This window comes from Schistocerca gregaria, chromosome 8, assembly GCF_023897955.1.
Source record: "Schistocerca gregaria isolate iqSchGreg1 chromosome 8, iqSchGreg1.2, whole genome shotgun sequence".
In the NCBI taxonomy this organism is placed as follows: domain Eukaryota; kingdom Metazoa; phylum Arthropoda; class Insecta; order Orthoptera; family Acrididae; genus Schistocerca; species Schistocerca gregaria.
Genome location: NC_064927.1, coordinates 157,063,110 through 157,082,558, shown reverse-complemented (window position 1 = coordinate 157,082,558; position 19,449 = coordinate 157,063,110). Strand labels below are relative to the sequence as shown.

The 19,449-nt window shown below is 43.5% G+C and overlaps 1 protein-coding gene and 1 pseudogene across 1 annotated transcript in view; both read right to left on the bottom strand.

Annotated features, from left to right (window-relative positions):
• Positions 1 to 17,550, bottom strand: part of LOC126283958 (aldo-keto reductase family 1 member B1-like) — a 55,055-nt gene extending 37,505 nt beyond the window's left edge. The window contains exons 1-2 of the mRNA XM_049982398.1: positions 17,399 to 17,550; positions 289 to 456 (exon numbers count right to left, since the gene is read on the bottom strand). Of these exons, the coding sequence (XP_049838355.1) occupies positions 289 to 456; positions 17,399 to 17,473 (243 nt within the window). The 5' untranslated portion in view covers positions 17,474 to 17,550. The remainder of the gene's footprint in view (positions 1 to 288; positions 457 to 17,398) is intronic.
• On the bottom strand, positions 11,150 to 11,267 carry LOC126285683 (5S ribosomal RNA; annotated as a pseudogene).
• Positions 17,551 to 19,449: the final 1,899 nt, after the last annotated feature.

The window sequence follows — 19,449 nt, the reverse complement described above, 5'->3', positions numbered from 1 at the left end:
CTCTTTCACTTGGCTCATGGTTTGTAACTTTTCGTGCATTTTGCAACCAACCTGATTCGTTTTGGTTGAACAACTCCACTAAACCTGTGTAATCTGTGTGTTGCGAACAGAAACTAAGAATTGTTTTGTATCTATCCCTTATTTGACATACCAAATCTGTAGTTCCAATTTTTATTGATGTTCTGTTAAATTTTTTTGGCATTATTTATGAATTATTTACATTTATGTTGATTTTCTGTGCGCATTGGAACACACCATGCATAGTCTTATTTCTGTGGGAGTCCTTACCTTGCTGGTGACAAACACCTCTTCCCGCTTGACTGCCCCTTCCTTAAATTTCTCCTGCAGTGCTTCGCCCACTTCTGACTCATTGCGGTACACAGCAGCGGTGTCGATATGGCGATAACCGACGTCGATTGCGTGTTTAACTGCCTCCCTGACTTCTCCTGGAGTTGCCTGAAACATTACAAAACGTATGCTCTAACATTTATCCACTGACTTTGATGCTAGATACTTTTTCTCACTAACTCACATAAGACTTTACGCCATTCTCACACTGGGTTTTCTCCGCGTGGGGGCGTAGATTAAGTGATGTGTAAGCCTAGGCATCGATGACCTCAGTTTGGTCCCATAGGAACTTACTACAAATTTCCAGCTCGGTTTTCGCGCAGAAATAGCACAATCCACCAATCAGAAGAGAGACGCCACAGTTCAGGTTCTGTCTTTCCCGACATCGCGAAACCCACCGGTAACATTTGACACAAGGGTTGTTATTTATATCATCCCACACACAATTTTCACTATTTACAGTTCTCCTGGTCAATACTTTTCCAACGAGGAGACAACTCCTTATATGAAGAGTCAGTACTGATAGCATGGTAAAGGTTGTTATAGTTAGGTTTCCTGAAGGTCTGTAGTTTATTGACTCCACTAGTGTTTAGAAAAGTTAAAATATAAATCGAACGGCCAGTGATAATGTTATCAGACAGTACATCAAACTTTGATCTATATTTACAAAATTTGGGCAAAACTGCTATCAAAATAGTAGGCTGGTGAAGGTAAAGAACGAAGACAATGGCAGAAATCGTTTTGATGTACACATTTTTAGCGGGAGAGAAGATTATAGGTAAATGATGAATTACACTATGTGATCAAAAGTAACCGGACACCTGGCTGAAAATGACCTATAAGTTCGTCGGGCCCTCCACCGGTAATGGTGGAATTCAATATGGTGTTGGCCCACCCTTAACCTTAATGACATCTTCCATTCTCGCAGGCATACGTTCAATCAGGTGCTGGAAGGTTTCTTGGGGAATAACAGCCCGATCTTCTCGGAGTGCTGCACTGAGGAGAATTATCTATGTCGGTCGGTGAGGCCTGGCACGAAGTCGCCGTTCCAAAAGATCACAAAAGTGTTCTATAGGATTCAGGTCAGGACTGAAATGTGCAGGCCAGTCCAATACAGGGATGTTATTGTCGTGTAACCACTCCGTCACAGGTCGTGCATAATGAACAGGTGCTCGATCGTGTTGAAAGATGCAATGGCCATCTCGAATTGCTCGTCAACAGTGGGAAGCAAGAAGGTGCTTAAAACATTGATATAAGCTTGTGCTGTGACAGTGCTACGCAAAATAACAAGGGGTGTAAGCCTCCTCCTTGAAAAACACAACCACACCATAACACCACCACTTCCAAATTTTATTGTTGGGACTACACACGCTGGCAGATGACGTTCACCGGGCATTGTTTTTCCACTGTTCAATCGTCCAATGTTTACGCTCCTTACACCAAGCGAGGCGTCGTTTGGCATTTACCGGCGTGATGTGTGGCTTATGAGCAGCCGCTCGACCATGAAATCCAAGTTTTTTCAACTCCCGCCTAACTGTCATAGTTCTTGCAGTGGATCCTGATGCAGTTTGCAATTCCTATGTGAAGGTCTGGATAGATGTCTGCCTATTACACATTACGACCCTCTTCAACTGTCGGCTGTCTGTGCCAGTCAGCAGACGAGTTCGGCCTGTACACTTTTGTGCTGTACGTTTTGTGCATTTTTAAATACTTATACTTAGGTCCACCCTCTTGGATAAAATATTCTGGAGGGAAAATAATTCCCCACTCGATTCTCCAGAAAGGGACTGCTCACTGCTCAGGGGGATGTTCCTACCGGGAAAGAAAAAAAAAATCTGGCGTTCTACCGGTCGGAGCGTGGAACGATAGCTTCCTTACACTGGTAGACAGGCTCGAAAATTTAAAAAGAATAAAGACTTCTTGTCAGCTAAATTCACGGTTACCAACATAAAATCAAATAAATGTAATGCAGGAGTAGTATTACTAATGAATAAGAAAACAAGAATGTGGGTGAAATACTATTAGCAGTATAGTGAACGCATTTTAGCATCCAAAATAGAGAGCCAACACCCACTTAAGTAGCATAAGTTTATAAGTCTTACTAGTTCCTTAGATGATGACGAGATTGGTAGAATGTATGATAAGATGACGAAATTATTCAGATCGTTAAGAAAGACGAAAATTTAATTGTTAATAGGGGGAAAAGTATTCGTTAGAGAAAGAGAGAAGGAAAACTAGTAGAAAAGCATGAACGAGCAGAAAATAATAAAAGGGGAAGCCGCCTACAAAAAGTTTTACAATGTCACAATTTAATGATGTAGTTTAATAATCATAAAAGACTTGTATATGGTGAAAACACCTGATGACATAGGAAGGTTTCAGGTAGATTATATAAATGTAAGACAGAGATTCTGAAACCAAATATTAAACTAAAATATATTTCCAGGGAAAGATTGTGTTCGGACCATAATTTACTGATTATGAACCGCAAAATCGAAGAACTTGCAAAAAGCTAAGAAATTAAGAAGACGGGACATGAATGAAGCGAAGGAACCAGAATTTGTTGAGAATGCCAGTTGGAAGATTAGGCAATGTTTAACTGAAACACTGGAAATATACAATAGCGGACCAATGGGTACATTTGAGAGATGAAATAGTGAAGGCAGCAGACGATCAAATAGGTCAGAAAGCAAGCCCTGGTAGGAATCCTTGCATGACACACGAGATATCGAATATAATTATGGAAAGGCGAAAATATAAAAAGGAAGCTAATTAAATTGTCATGAGGGTATACAGACGTCTGAAAAATGTGACTGACTTACTTGCAAAATGACAAAGCAGGAATGCCTCTAGGAGAAATACAAAGCTATAGAAGTATGAATGGCTCTCGGAAAGGTCAGATGACAAGCCTGCCCTAAACAACGAAGGCAAGGATTGAAATGAGGAAGGAATATATAGGAGGGCTGTACTAAGTAAACCGACTTGAAGGCAACTTTATCGAATGGAAGTAGATTTAGTTTAAATTGGAGGTATGATACTACGAGAATAGTTTAATAGAACACCAAAAGACGGAAAAATACAGCAGAAGTACACGACAGTCCCTCAGAATTATTTAGATCCTGGGAGGGCCAGCTATGACTGAAATATTCCATCGAAGTTGCAAGCTGAGTGAGAGAGGGAAGCACTCTCAGAATTGAAGGAGAATTTAACAGTTTCAAAGAGAAGGTAATGAGGGTGTTGCTATTACAGAATCATCACTTTAATATGTCGTGGTTAAAAAAAACTGACTCGAACTGTTTACAGACGAATGGAAACACCGGTGGAGGTCACCGTCACGAAATATCCGTTCGAGTTATGGAAAAAGGTAGAAACACTGTACGCATTATTTATCCTACAATCTACCTTAGAAGATAGGTTGAAGAAAGGCGAACCTACGTTTATAGCATTTGACAATTTAGAGAAAGCCCGCGTGAAGTTCGGATATCGATGGCGTCAACTTCACGGCTGTGTTGTCTTTCAGTTTCTGTATTGTGTGTGGATTTGTTTAAAAGAAATAAGTCACATGTTGTTAGATCCGGCAAACGTGGTGACCATAAATCTGTACTGACAGTTCGTTCCTCAGTGAAGACGTCATGGGCTCGTTCCAGTACACCTTACATGTTAGACGTGTGGCGTGTTGCCCCATCTTGCTGGAAGAAGCAGTATTGTTTTTCATATTCAATGGGATTTGAGCACAAAATATATCAAAACTTTCCATGTATGCAAAAGTGTAGAAGGGGTAATGTCAAAAAATATCGGTCCGATGATGCACGTTCCTCTTACACCGCACAAAACGCCGATTTTTTCATCATGGAATGGTTGCTGACCCAAGTGTTAAGGTACCCCGTTGCCCAAAACCAGGTGTTCTGTGAATTCATATGGCAAACATGAAACCATGCCTTTCACTCATGGTGTAATGGAAAGAGTCTAACAAACAATTCATGATGTTATTGAAAAGCCACGTGCAGCAATCCACGCGTTTCTGATTGCCATCCTCCCGAAACTGTTGCACAACCGTCAAACGTTATGGCTTCAAATTAAGACTTGAATATCCGCTAGCAACTCCTGCTACATACAGGCACCTGTTCAGCCATTTTACATGTAGAGTTCTACGAGCTCTGAATAATTCTTCGACGAATGTCTGCAGTAACATAAGGTGTGCGAACTGAAGGGATTCTTTGTCGTTTTATATTTTGTACAGATCCGTAAGTGCGCCAATCTTTACACAGACCGTGAATTGCTCTCTTCGCTGGTAGTCCTTTATTCGGATACTTGACCCTGAAAATTTCGCGCGTTTCCTTAACGTGTTTTCACATATGCTTCCACAATTTCAATTCTTTCTTCTATCAGGAAAGTCGTTTTGCACGCCGCAAAAGAGAAACGTCTAACTTCAGTGGTGAAATAAACTGTATTCTGACAGATGAATGTTAACAATACATATTGCATAAAACATTCCAACGTTGTAACTGTTTACTTCAAAATTCGAAATATACCATTCGCATTCAAAGGGGAAGCGGGCTGCTTTTAACTGCGCTATACTGTATTAGGGCAAGTAGTTCACGTGATCCATGCCATTGTTCTTAAAAAAGAAATGGAGAGAATAAAGAATGCAGCTTTCTTGAGGAATGTCTCAAGAGGGAATCAGAGCATGTATGCTTACTTTATCTAAACGGAATGTCTGTGTACAAGAAACAGTGCGAAGAAACGGATGATTAAATACATTCAGTAACTCATTTCTTTTGTAATACCCTTTGATTTGGTCGCAGTAATGCAACAGCAAAGGTCATACATACATGTTCGAGCTGGTTTAGGAATAGTACAGCACTTTAAAAAATTTCTTTCCTAAAATTATTAAGTTAAGTACAAAACAGAACTTTTGTGATGGTATTTTTTCTAAAATTTAGAAATAACGGCAGTTGTTATTTAGTTATTGTTTTATTGACATTGGTTAGCAATTAAGCACCCATGAAACTGTTCGCACATGTTACCTTTCCACGAAAACATCAGCTACATTTTCCTGAAATGAATATTTTCTTTCAGCTGGGAGATAATCATTACATTAATTAGAGTATTTCTGTGTAGATCGACGTGTATGCAGCATAGCACATTACACAAAGACACTGATTAATATTACTCGGCAAATGTTAATTATAGAATAGTAACACTTAATGACTTAGTCTGGCCTGTGGCAAGTTACAATTTATTACTTTAAAGACAACTGACAATATAAAAGGGATATATATTAATTCCAATCGTAGGATTTGTCCCCTTTTTCAATTTATTCGCACTTAAATAGACTTGCTACCCAATACACCTAGTGCAAAAATTTTGTCCTTATGTCCTTACGATCAACCATACATTTTAATAAAGTTATTGCAGCCTGAATAGTTTAAGAGAAGTTGGTAAACGTAATATAACATTTGCAGTGGTTGGAAGGAACTTCGAAACACTGCTGTGTCTGTTTACTGACTCGTACTTCAAAATATAGAAAAGCTAAATTTTTTTGTAACAGGTGGTAGCAACATTTAGTGACTGAATAAATTAATATAAATATAATTTCTACAAGAAGAAGACATAGTTGGCAACCTCCTATTGCAAGAAACTGCCTCGGGCTCGGAAATACCTCAATTAACTGCAAATAACTAAGTGTTAGACTCAACGAAGCCTCACTATGCTACTCGCTGTTGTTATTGGAGCACTAATTGGCCACATTCAGAACTCATAAGTGAGATCCCATGTAAATTTAGGGCTCACTAAGGGGTTACATTCCGTTCAGCTATAAAAGGTTAACACTATTACGCCAGACGATATTGTTGGTGAAATCTACAGTGACGTGACGCAGCTTCAGTGACAGTGAATTTTGCTTATTTTTCAGCTTTCGCAGCTATTACGTTTCGTGCGAGAGCAGCAATTGGTCTGAACTTAGAATTTTCGGCACTTGTGATATTGACACCTGGCTTGCACAGAGAGGGTCACAAACTTGTTTGTGAGTCATTTCGTGTAGATTTGGAAAAGTTTCGATTATTTTGTACCACGGGGGGGGGGGGGGGGGGCTACAGTTGTGGACTTCGAGTATTTTTGTAGAGTATTTCCAAACAAAGAGTGGGTTATAAATGAAGAAAAACAAGGTGTTTTAAGAGAAATGCTAAATGTTTTAGCTGATATGCAGAGGCATTCGAAGAAAACATTCCATACAACATGTGTATAATATTTTATTTGTTGCAGCGATACAGCAATCAAAGTGTAACCCAAAAAGATACTCGCACAAGGTGTTAACCAAAGCCAAATAATTGAGTTCAAAGTAGATTTTCACAAGATCCACCACCGACCTCAATGAACTTTCAAATCCTCTTGACAACACCACGTATAACTTTTTTGAGGTCGTCTTGGCAGCGCTATTCATAATACGCCCGATCACTTGTGTTTATTTTTCTTTGCAGACTTCTTCTTTTCAGCCGTACCGGCTCCCAAAAATTAAAATGCGTGAAGTCTGGAGTTTTTGGTGGCCGATCCATCTACCTGGGAAGGTTAAGTTTAGACGATGTGTCAATTGACTACTAGAATGCGCAGGGGCCCCGTGATGCTAGAGGAACATATCCATCCCTGTTGTCAAATTAACCTCTTCCACTAAGCCTAGAAGATGGTTTTTAAGATAATAGAGATCAGGAGGCCGTGTAAGACGAAATATCAAATCATCATTCCCAATAAACTGACAGTCTGTCATGCCACATCACACATTTATACTTCTTGAAAATGTGTTTCCACAAAGATATGTGGGTTTTCGTCGGACAACCACTGTGAATTACGAGTGTTATTTATATATTCACGAGTGAAAAGTGGCTTCATCAGCAAACAGAACTAATGGGATTACTTCACAATTTGCAATTAATCAACGGCAATCAACTCTTTAGAAGATGTTAACTGTAAGAGAGGGCCCTAATCTGTTCACCCCACATAAACAATGGATAAATAAATCGGTTGTAAACGATAGGGACAGCGGCTGTGTATCCCTAACGTCTGCCGTATTCTTGTAGGTGGAATACTGATACGTGTAGAGATTCTGAGTGTGTTTGTTGAAGGACTGCACTGAACAAAGTCTTATTCTCCTCCAACACACTGTTCATTTGTATTTTTTGTCAGGCAATGTATCTGAGAAAAAATTTTGTTACCACCATAAGCTGCTTTTAATGAATAATGCTTATTGATGACTATACAGGGTGAAAAGTATTTAATCCGACAAACTCTGGGAAGTTGTAGGGGACACCGAAACAAATATTTTTCCCTAATGTCATTTTTTCCTATGAGGATTATTTAAACCGGTGGAGGCCGTATTACGCTCTTCAGTTGTTAGAGGCCGTATTAATATCTTCACTTGTTAGAGGGTATATTACGCTCTTCAGTTGTAGACAACTGCTGTCCACCACTGTAGTAGTGCATTGTCTCTAATGGTTCGATACACGTGGCGTGAATACACTGATATGGTTAGTGCGTACTACGTAGCGCACCACAACGGACGAGCTGCACAGCGGGTTTATCAACAATATCCTAATCGCCGTATCCCGCATCATACGACCTTTGCTGCTGTGTACCAACGTCTGCGTGAGACCGGGTCATTTAGCAGAATACCTGGACAGGGGCGCCATCGCACGGTTAGAACGCTGCAATTTGAGGAAGCTGTCCTGCAGCATGCGGAGCGGGATCCTTCAATCAGCACTAGTGCAATTGCACGTAACATGGGGACGAATCAGACGAATGTAAGAACAGTCCATTTCACTTACAGCGTGTCCACAACCTGGAACCAGTTGATTATCCACCCAGAGCATTGCCTGGATTGCTGGAAGACGTCCCGCTCCCTACAAGACAACGCATGTGGTTCGAACATGACGGGGCGCCGTCAATTCCTGGACCGACGGTTCCCATAATCGTGGACTGGCAGAGGTGGTCCTGTACCATGGCCTGCTGGATCCGCAGATACGTCCCCTCTGGACTTTTTTGTGTGGAGAGAGGTGCGCAACCTTGTTTACGCAACTCCTGTTTTATCAGAAGAGGATCTGGTTGCCCGGGTAGTTGCAGCAGCAGTAACAATTCAGGATACTACTGGGGTTTTTGCCAGTGTCAGACAGAACATGATCCGACGGTGTAACCTTTGTTTACGTATCAAACGGCTAGTGTACGATGTGTTACATAATTTTACTGTTGCCCCAGAGCCGAAGAGGACGCAGGTCTGTCCTTCATTTTTGAAAATCTACTGTAATTGAAATTGGGTTGTGTTAATGTGTTGTCTCTTGGTCATAAAAAAATGGAAAAGTGTTTCTTGGTTTAATTAATTTGCTGCCAGAGAAATCTTCCTCTACCGGTTTAAACACTCCTCATAGGAAAAAATGACATTAGGGAAAAATATTTGTTTTGATGTCCCCTACAACCTCCCAGAGTTTGTCGGCTTAAACACTTTTCACTCTGTATAGTTTGTACAGGGACCCCGTCATGTTGTAGCCAAAGCCTAGGACCTCATTGTCGAGATACAGTCACGTTCAGAAAAAAACAGAATATATTGAACGACTACAGATTGGACGTTCATATTCACAGGACATGTATATCGGTATGTTCTGCCGGAATGCTCAGCATTTCAGTCACCTCGGCTCGGCAAGTGTCATTTTGCCAAGTAAGCACAGGGTCTCGCATGTGTCCTGATAACTTGTTCCATACGTGATGGCGTCCTGTGCTACATTCATCTATGCAGCATTCACATGGTACCAGAGTTCATCTGTGGTGATTGCTATTGGGTCACAGTGCTGCACCTATCGTTTCACTATATCCTCACACATTTCCTATTGACGAAAAGTCTGCTGACGTGACGGGCCATGGAAAAAGGCTGACATCATGTGACACCAAGAAGGAACATGCTGTGCAGCAAAATGTGGTCATGCATTGTCTTGCTGACAAATAGCGTCTGGGGTGTGTGGAGAAAGGGTATGACTACGGCTCGCAGGATGGCCATTGTGATTGTACCCAATAGTATTCCTCACCACAAGGCCTTGAGTTGGCGCTATACGTCTTGTGCGAACGCAGTCACTACGACGTCACCAGAGGCAGGCATACATGGGGGGTCTCCCGCGTTCCCACCCGCGCCGCCCACGCCAGTCAACCCGCACGCTATTCGTTCGTTTCGTTCATCAGTCGACTCGACTGAATCGAGTTATCGAGTGGTTGTGCTTTCCTATGTCCGCGTCCGTGTCGTCGTATTAAATAAAACTTTCTTAAACTTTGCATGTGACTTGATTAATTTTCATTACGGTAAAAGTAAAGGTAGCTCAAGATATCTCTAGCGCCGCCTCCTTGAGGTTTTACTGTATCCGCCACTGGATGTCACCCCCCCCCCCCCTTTCTGAGGCGAACCAACATGCGGCCATCATTTTCAAACAAAACGAAACCTGAGTTTGTCCGAAAACACTACGTGATACGATTCCTGCCCCAGTGACGGTGTACCATACACCACTGAAGTCTAGCGTGTTCCTCACATTCGTCAAAGGTAGGCGGAGAAGCGGCGACGCGCACGTAACCCGTGCTGTAATAAACGGCTAGTGTACGATGTGTTACGTAATTTTACTGTTGCACCAGAGCCGAAGAGGACGCAGGATCATTTAGTAATCGCGAAAGCGTTACGGAGATGATAGATAAACTCCAGTTGAAGACTGCAGGAGAGACGCTCAGTAGCTCGGTACGGGCTTTTGTTGAAGCTCCGAGAACATACCTTCACCGAAGAGTCAAGTAGTATATTGCTCCCTCCTACGTATATCTCGCAAAGAGACCATGAGGATAAAATCAGAGAGATTAGAGCCCACACAGAAGCATACCGACAATCCTTCTTTCCACGAACGATACGAGACTGGAATAGATGGGAGAACCGATAGAGGTACTCAGGGTATCCTCCGCCACACACCGTCAGGTGGCTTGCGGAGTATGGATGTAGATGTAGGTCTGACCTGCATTGCCATTCGGATGAGGTGTCGATCTTCTCGGGGGAAGGGGGTGGTCTGGATGGTGCGACGTCGCCCATCCCGTCATTTTCTATGGCCTTCCGTAAGCCATTCTGCACTCAGTCATTATACTGCGAATCACTTCGTCCCACATGAGCAACAATTTCCCGGATGGATGCATCACATTCTCTCATATCAATAATGTGCCCTCTTTCAAACTAAACTGATTCGACCGTACGGTTCGTGCATACTCAGCAAGGTCTTCTGCACTACTGCTCACGTCACACTGATCCATTACCTTCGGTTTACAGCGACAACGAGAGCCGCCGGTATGTTTTACCAGTAAGTGGTGTTGTGCCGTGATATCGATGTTGACCTTGAACTCTCTGCCCGACATGGTTCAAATCTAATCATTTCCGCAGAACATGCTAATGTACATGACCTATGAACATGAACATCCTATCTCGAGTTGTTCAAGGTGTTCTGTTTTTTCTGAACATAAGTGTAGTAGAGATAAGGGCCAAGTGAGGCAATGTGAGAACTTAACATGCCCAACTGATAGTCGACGTAAACAATAATAAAAACGTCTCGGTTGGATAGATTCAAACTCTCCTCCCGCACAGGCCGAAGGTCCAAAGGCCGCCGCGTCACTGGATGCGGATATGGAAGGGCATGTGATCAGCACACCGCTCTCCCGGCCGTATGTCAGTTCCCGTGACCGGAGCCGCTTCTTCTCAATCAAGCAGCTCCTCAGTTTGCCTCATAATGCCTGAGTGCACCCCGCTTGCCAACAGCGCTCGGCAGACCGGATGGTCACCCATCCAAGTGCTAGCCCAGCCCGACAGCGCTTAACTTCAGTGGTCTGACGGGAACCGGTGTTAACACTGCGGCAAGGCCGTTGGCCCCAGGATAGGTTAAGTAACAAATAAAATGGGATACATGTTATATGGAATGTTTTACTCGCATTGGTTTATACTGCCACATACTAAAACAGTTACTACTCCTCCTGAGACAAATGGTTCACATGGCTCTGAGCACTATGAGACTTAACTGCTGAGAGTCCCCTAGAACTTAGAACTACTTAAACCTAACTAACCTAAGGACATCACACACATCAATGCTCGAGGCAGGATTCGAAACTGCGACCGTATCGGTCGCGGAGTTCCAGACTGTAGCGCCTAGAACCGCTCGGCCATTCCGGCCGGCCTCCTGCGACGCCCTGTATAGTGTAGATAGTGTCACCACTGAATAGCAAACACAAAACGCATTTGAATTACACAAAATAGTGGAGTACCTTATAATGGGAACTTCTGAGTGCTCCTTTGCTCTTGCATAAGTTAAAAGGAGCGACAAGCCTGCACAATTTGCGGGTGACATAGTAGTCGATGCTAGGGATGGCGGTTATCGTGAAATAACCGGTTTTCGGTTATAACTTTTTTATCCCCGTTTAATCAAAACCGCTCAAAATAATCGATTCTCAGTTTTTTATTGCTGTTATTTCCAGTAATAAACTTAGACTTCAAACAAAGATTGAAAAAATTCTGTCAGTGAAGGAGTAGGAGATTTCGATCGATATCAGGTTGAGGATGTGGCAGAAATTGGCCACATTGTCTCCAGAGAAGACGGCGAAATCGAAGGAACAGGCATGGCGTCGTCGTGAGCGGAAGTTCACACGTTGATGACTTCCCTGTATCGTCAGTTTTGGATTATATTTTTCACCCTGAACCAACCACAAAATAAACGGATCAGTTATTATCCCAAGTTTACAGCGCATCAATAAAATGATACGTGTAACAATCAAATTTAAATTCTCTGCCAAGGAACATTGTTAATGATTTTTCCTTCCATTACGTCGCAAGCTCGTTTTACCCCCTCCCTTTTTTCATCTTTTAAAGCAAATGGAGCACTGTGCTTCATTGCTACCGCACTTTGTAAAATACTGCCAAAGTATTGAGGTGCAATTATGCAGTATACCGATGCTAGAGAGCCGCGCAGGGTAGCCACGAGGTATGGGGCGCCTTGTCACGGTTCGCGTGGCTCAACCCCCCCCCCCCCCTCCCCCCACACGGAATTTTGCGAATAAACATTACTCGTTTTTAGAAAAAGTATTATTTAAAACCAAACATTTTAGCGCTGCTGCTATGACCTACTGATATCCCTGTTTTTTTTTTATCTGGTTGTTGTTGTTGTTGTTTCGTTGTGGTCTTCAGTCCAGAGACGGGTTTGATGCAGCTCTCCATGCTACTCTATCCTGTGCAAGCTTCTTCATCTTCCAGTACCTACTGCAACCTACATCCTTCTGAATCTGCTTAGCGTGTTCATCTTTTGGTCTCCTTCCACGATTTTTACCCTCCACGCTGCCCTCCAGTACTGAACTGGTGATCCCTTGACGCCTCAGAACGTGTCCTACCAACCGATCCCTTCTTCTAGTCAAGTTGTGCAACGCATTCAAGCTTGCAGGTTGCGCTGCCGTATTTGACCACGAACGGCACTGCTGCAGTGACCTGAATACGCTGCAAGTATCAGCCGTGGTTAGAACAGTGTTCTGTGTAGTTACGAGTGCGTTATATCGGAGCTAAGTGAATTCGAACGTGGGTGAATTGTTGACGCTCGTATAGTGGGTGCTTCCGTAACCAGGAGACCCAGAGTGTTTAATTTTTCAACAGAAACCGTATTGAAGATTCACATCGCATACACGGAAAGCGGAAAAAGTCAACCGCTCAGACGAAAGTGTGTGTTGAGTGATCGTGACGGAAGATCATGGAAGAGGACTGTGACGTAAAATCAGAGGCCGACAGCTGCAAAAATCATTATACACACATAAAGAAAAGTTTTGCACCACCCCGGTTCAAAGAACTCCTGAAGATAGACATTGACCGTGGATATTGTATCACAGACACGCTCCCTTTGACTGTTCAGAGATGTCACTAAACCCGCCCAAAGATGTAAACAACCATACATTAGCAGAGCCTATTAGACGGAGGGGGTCCGACAGTCGATCAGTTCCAGTCATTCCACCAAGAAGGAGGTACACGGCTCGTGTCGTCTGTAGTTCAACCGTGCCTATACGGAGAATACCGCGATTCGATCGCGTCCGCATCGTTACTTTATGCCAGGAACGGCTCTCAACAAGGGAAGTGTCCAGGCGTCTCGGAGTGAACCAAAGCGATGTTGTTCGGACATGGAGGAGATACTGAGAGACAGGACCTGTCAATGACATAGGTCGCTCAGGTCGCCCGAGGGCCACTACTGCAGTGGATGACTGCTACCTACGGATTATGTCTCGGAGGAACCATGACAGCATCGCCACCATGTTGAATAATGCTTTTCGCGCAGCGACAGGACGTCGTGCTACGATTCAAACTGTGCGCAATAGGCTGCATGATGCAAAACTTCACTCCCAACGTCCATGGCGAGGTCCATCTTTGCAACCACGACACCATGCAGCCCCGTACAGATGGATCCAACAACATGCCGAATGGACCGCTCAGGACTGGCATCACGTTCTCTTCACCGATGAGTGTCGCATATGGCTTCAACCAGAAAATCGTCGGAGACGTGTCTGGACTCAACCCGGTCAGGTAGAGGTTACCTGATGTTTTTGGGGTGGCATTATGTGGGGCCGACGTACGCCGCTGGTGGTCACGGAAGGCGCCATAACGGCTGTACGATACGTGAATGCCATCCTCCGACCGATAGTGCCACCATATCGGCAGTATATTGACGAGGCACTCGTCTTCATTGACGACTATTCACGGCCCCATCGTGCACATCTTGTGATTGACTTCCTTGAGGATGACGAGATCGTTCGACTACAGTGGTCATCATGTTCTCGAACTTGCACCCTATCGAAAATGTCTGGGATAGATTGAAAAGGGCTGTTTATGGACGACGTGACCCACCAACCACTCTGAGGGATCTACGCCAATTTGACGTTGAGGAGTGGGACAATCTGGACCAACAGTGCCTTGATGAACTTGTGTATAGTATGCCAAGGCGAATACAGGCAACCATCGATGTAAGAGGAAGTGCTACTGGATATTAGAGGTACTGGTGTGTACAGCAATCTGGATCACTACCTCTGAAGGTCTCCCTGTGTTGTGGTACAATATGCAATGTGTCGTTTTCAAGAGCAATAGAAAGGGCGAAACCAATGTTTATGTTCACCTCTATCCCAATTTCCTGTACAGGTCCAGGAGCTGTCGGAACCTACGTAAGGCAAAACTTTTTTTGATGTGTGTAGAAGGTCCTCCGAAGCCTACGATTCAGACTGCTTGCTGTTAAGAGTGAAACATGGCGAGGATTTGTTCATGATTTGGGCGACCATATCGTGATATTCCATAGACCCCCACGTTTACTATGCAAGGGCGCAGTACTGCCAAGGATTATGCGACCATTTTGACTGATCAGGTCTGTCCTATGGTACAGTGTTAGTTCACCAACGGTGTTGCTCGTTCCAAGACGACGGGGCCCATGTTTACACAACTCGCATCGTCCAGACCTAGTTTTGTGAGGACGAGTGTGAATTGTAGAATCTCCCCTGGCCACCATAGTCATCATGTCTCAATATTATTGAGCGTTTGTGGTCTGCCTTGGAGAGATGGGTGCTTGATTGCTATCCACCTCCATAAATGTTACCTGAATGTACCACTATTTTGCAGCAAGAATGGTCTAAAATTCCCTCGAAAACTATACAGGTACTGTATTTATACCGGGTGATCAAAAAGTCAGCATAAATTTGAAAACTTAATAAACCACGGAATAATGTAGATAGAGAGGTAAAAATTGACACACATGCTTTGAATGACATGGGGTTTTATTAGAACCAAAACAACAACAACAACAAAAAAGTTCACAAAATGTCCGACAGATAGCGCTGGACAGCAAAACGTCAGTGACTGCGCATGACAATCGTATATCAAAGGAACTGTAATGAGAGAGAGAATCAGATGCCCCAGCAGTCGCAGCATGTTGACGTTACCTGAAAAGGCGCTTTTAGTGAAGCTGTATCATCAGAATGGGGAATTTGCTAGTTCAGCGTTACGATCCTATCGTCATAGGAAGGGCATTCGAACGGGTAAAGGTCCGTTGACAAATGCAGCTGTGGCGAGAATGATTTCGAAGTTCGAAGCCACAGGTTGTTTAGACGATAGACCCCGTAGTGGCCGACCGAGCACAAGGCGTAATGCTGTGAAGACAGTTCAGGAAGAAACGGAGACTGTAGCGGTTTCGCCTATGTACGAGGAAGTCAGCGCTCGTGCAGTCGCAGGTCGCGACGGCATTCCATGCACTACTGTTTGGTTGGCACTGACGCGTACCCTCCGATGTTATCAGTACAAAATCCGTCGGCATCATGAACTGTGAAGTGGAGGGCATTTGCAGTGTGGGCGTTTCAAAAGATGGAGGATTGGTTGAGTAAGCTCAGTTTCTCGCTCCGAGGGTCTGTCAACGCCCACAACTGCAGAATTTCGGCTACCGAAAATCGTAGAACTGTCGCGGAAACTCCATTGCACGACGAGAAAGTCACGGTGTGTGTTGGATTTACAACATCCACCGTTATCGGGCCTTTTTTCCTTCGAGGAAATGCGCGATTCTGGTTTTGTAACTGCTACCGTGACGGGTGAGAGGTACGCTGGTATGTTACAGAATCGCATCATCCCCAGCCTGGGTGATAAACTCCTGCTGGAACGTACGATGTTTAGGCAGGATGACGCTCCACCCCTTATTGCTAGACCCGTGAAAGATCTCTTGTGCACGTCGTTTGGTGATGATCGTGTGCTCAGCCGCCACTTTCGTCATGCTTGGCCTCCCAGGTCCCCAGACCTTAGTTTTAAAAAAAAATGGTTCAAATGGCTCTGAGCACTATGGGACTCAACATCTTAGGTCATAAGTCCCCTAGAACTTAGACCTACTCAAACCTAACTAACCTAAGGACATCACACACACCCATGCCCGAGGCAGGATTCGAACCTGCGACCGTAGCAGCCCCGCGGTTCCGGACTGCAGAGCCAGAACCGCACGGCCACCGCGACCGGCTCAGACATCAGTCCATGCGGTTACTGGCTTTGGGGTTACCTGAAGTCGCAAGTGTATCGTGATCGACCGACATCACTAGGAATGCTGAAAGACAACGTTCGACGCCAATGCCTCACCATAACTCGGGACATGATTTACAGTGCTGTTCACAACATTATTCCTCAACTACAGCTATTGTTGAGGAATGATGGTGGACATATTGAGCATTTCCTGTAAAGAACATCATCTTTGCTTTGTCTTACTTCCTTATGCTAATTATTTCTATTCTAATCAGATGAAGCGCCATCTGTCGGACACGTTTTGAACTTTTGTATTTTTTTGGTTCTAATAAAACCTCATGTCATTCCAAGCATGTGTGTCAATTCGTACCTCTCTATCTACATTATTCCATGATTTATTCAGTTTTCAAATTTATACTGGCTTTTTTATCACCCGGTACATTCAGAGACGACTGAACCCTGTTTTGAATGCATACTGTTTCCAACACAGTACTGGGCACGGTCTTTTGTTGTGTGTTTGGTTTATTTGTTGTTGTACAACGTCTACATCTGCTGCCAACAATACCTCACGGTTCGTGAGTTCACTGGTAGAACCGGCAGAGCACAGAAACCTGAGTCAGACAAGGCAGAAAACGGAAGACCCTACAAAGAGAAAAAATGTCAGAACGACTCAAATAAATAGTGTTGCCCAGTTACACACTCGAATAGCCGTAGCCTGCAGTCATGTTATGTTCAATTTCATATCGTGTGAACTGTAGGTTCAAATGGCACTGAGCACTATGGGACTTAACATCTGAGGTCATCAGTCCGCTAGAACGTAGGACTACTTAAAGCTAACTAACCTAAGGACATCACACACATCCATGCCCGAAGCAGGATTCGAACCTGCGGCCGTAGGCTAACGTTGTTGCTGTGAGCAGTTTGTTCGTGCTATGGTCCCTAAATAATCTACTCGACACTTCTAAATCGTACAGAGAATGCTAGTTTTTACATGTTTACCTGCCAGGTGCCGAGCCCGAAAGCCGGCATGCTCCTCCCGTTGTTGAGCTTCACAGTAGGTGCGAACGAAGGCATGGCTGTGGAGAGGCGGAAGACGTGTGACTGACAGAGCAGTTGTTGCTGACAGGTGCCAAACGGTGCGCTAATATAGACTAACACAGCGTGGCGTTGCACAAGCGATGCTTCGATCACAGCAGATTACGAGCGCGAGAAGGGGACGGGGAAGCTATTAGATAGGAACAGACAGATAACACCACCGGCTTCGAGCACGCGCTGAGCGGAAGGACAAGTTTATTTTTGCCTAATCGTTCCATCGATAATCCCCGTCTTTCACGATGACTATTCAAAAAGCCAGACCTTCTCTCGTACTGCGAGGGACGTCCAGAAATGACTTTCAATTTTCTTGTTTCACAAGTACCTCTCAAACTACGGGTACGTCCTCGCGTACGACGATGAACTGATTCTGGTACATCACGCAGACTCTACAATGCAGATGTGAGCACTGTATGCAGTGAAAGGACAGAAGAGAAGGCAATGTACTCGATCAGTAGTCATCAAACTGCGCCCCGAGTCATGTATTCGTGCGGCCCGCTGTTCACAGCAGTACTCTTTGATACAGTAATGTGCATGTAGCAACTAACAGTCGAAGCCAAAATCGTGAACTAAAGTTAAAAGCTTCTTAATAGTGAAGTTTTCTCTTCAGTAACAAATAAAAATAATTACAGAGATAGTAGTATTACAAGATGTATTGAATTTTAATTGACATACGTTAATTCGGGCATGGGCTAATAAAAATTGTTGGCGTATCTCAGAGACTTGGGGGTAAGTAGAGCGGCTACTGAGGGGTTACAGCTATAATTTCCAAAATGGGGATAACTACTTCCTGAGACGTAAAACCAAAATTTCTGAGAGGTACAACAGAAATACTCAATTCAGTTTCAGTCATGAAACTAAATTACCTTTAAAAGCCATTTATGTTATCTCTAATTGGTGAGACTTGAATACTGATTACACAAGATACCAAAAACAAATTTTTAAATACTAGCATTAACGTGTGTCACAATGTGACACAATGTCCACTAGATATATACTTCTAACCATTCATCCACGAGAGTAAAATGGAGACTTATACATGACATATACTTAAATATCTCATTAAAACGCCTTTTCTACGTTGTAGACAGTTCCCATAATAGACTAGAAACTGCCTCATTATTCACTTCGCAACAATAAACGAATTAATTGACAGCGCAACACATCAGTAGCTACATAATGGCTACTCCATTGGTGTAGGGCCTACAAAATATATAATAATAATAATAATAATAATTATTATTATTATTATTATTATTATTATTATTAACGGCAGTCTTCAGACACAAAGCATTCACAGCCTGAAGTTGTCCAATTTATGCCAATTCAGAAGTAAGGAGTCTACCAATCAAATGATTTTCCAGCAACAAGTTTAGTGTCTGCATTCCAATTTGACTGATTTTAAATGAGGGAGAGGTAGTGCACAGCAAGCTTTCTTTTATAACAAGTGTCTACCCTCAATGTGCGTAGTTAGTTTTCTTTTCCGAGACAGAGTTGTAGGTAGCAATCGTGATGCACTGACACTTGCTTCGTCGTTCTATAAAAATGCGGTGTTGGAAATAAGAATTGTTTCGTTGTCTCATTAATTCATGGTTTAATGAAGCACCTACGAACACTAAGTATCATGTATCTTTCGTCATTTAGGATCGGAACTGTCCAAAAAAAGATTAGTTAGGTGCTTATGTTTGATGTTGCTGGCGGTATGGTGGGCAGGGGGGTGGATTATGGTGTAAGGTGGTACTAAAAATGGTACAAATGGATCTGATCACTATGCACTATGGTACTTAACATCTGAGGTCAACAGTCCCCTAGACTTTAAACTATTTAAACCTAACTATCCTAAGGACATCATACACATCCGTGCCCAAGGCAGGATTCGATCCTGCGACAGTAGCAGCAGCGCGGTTCCGGACTGAAGAGCCTAGAACTGTTCGACCACAGCGGCCGGCTGATGTGGT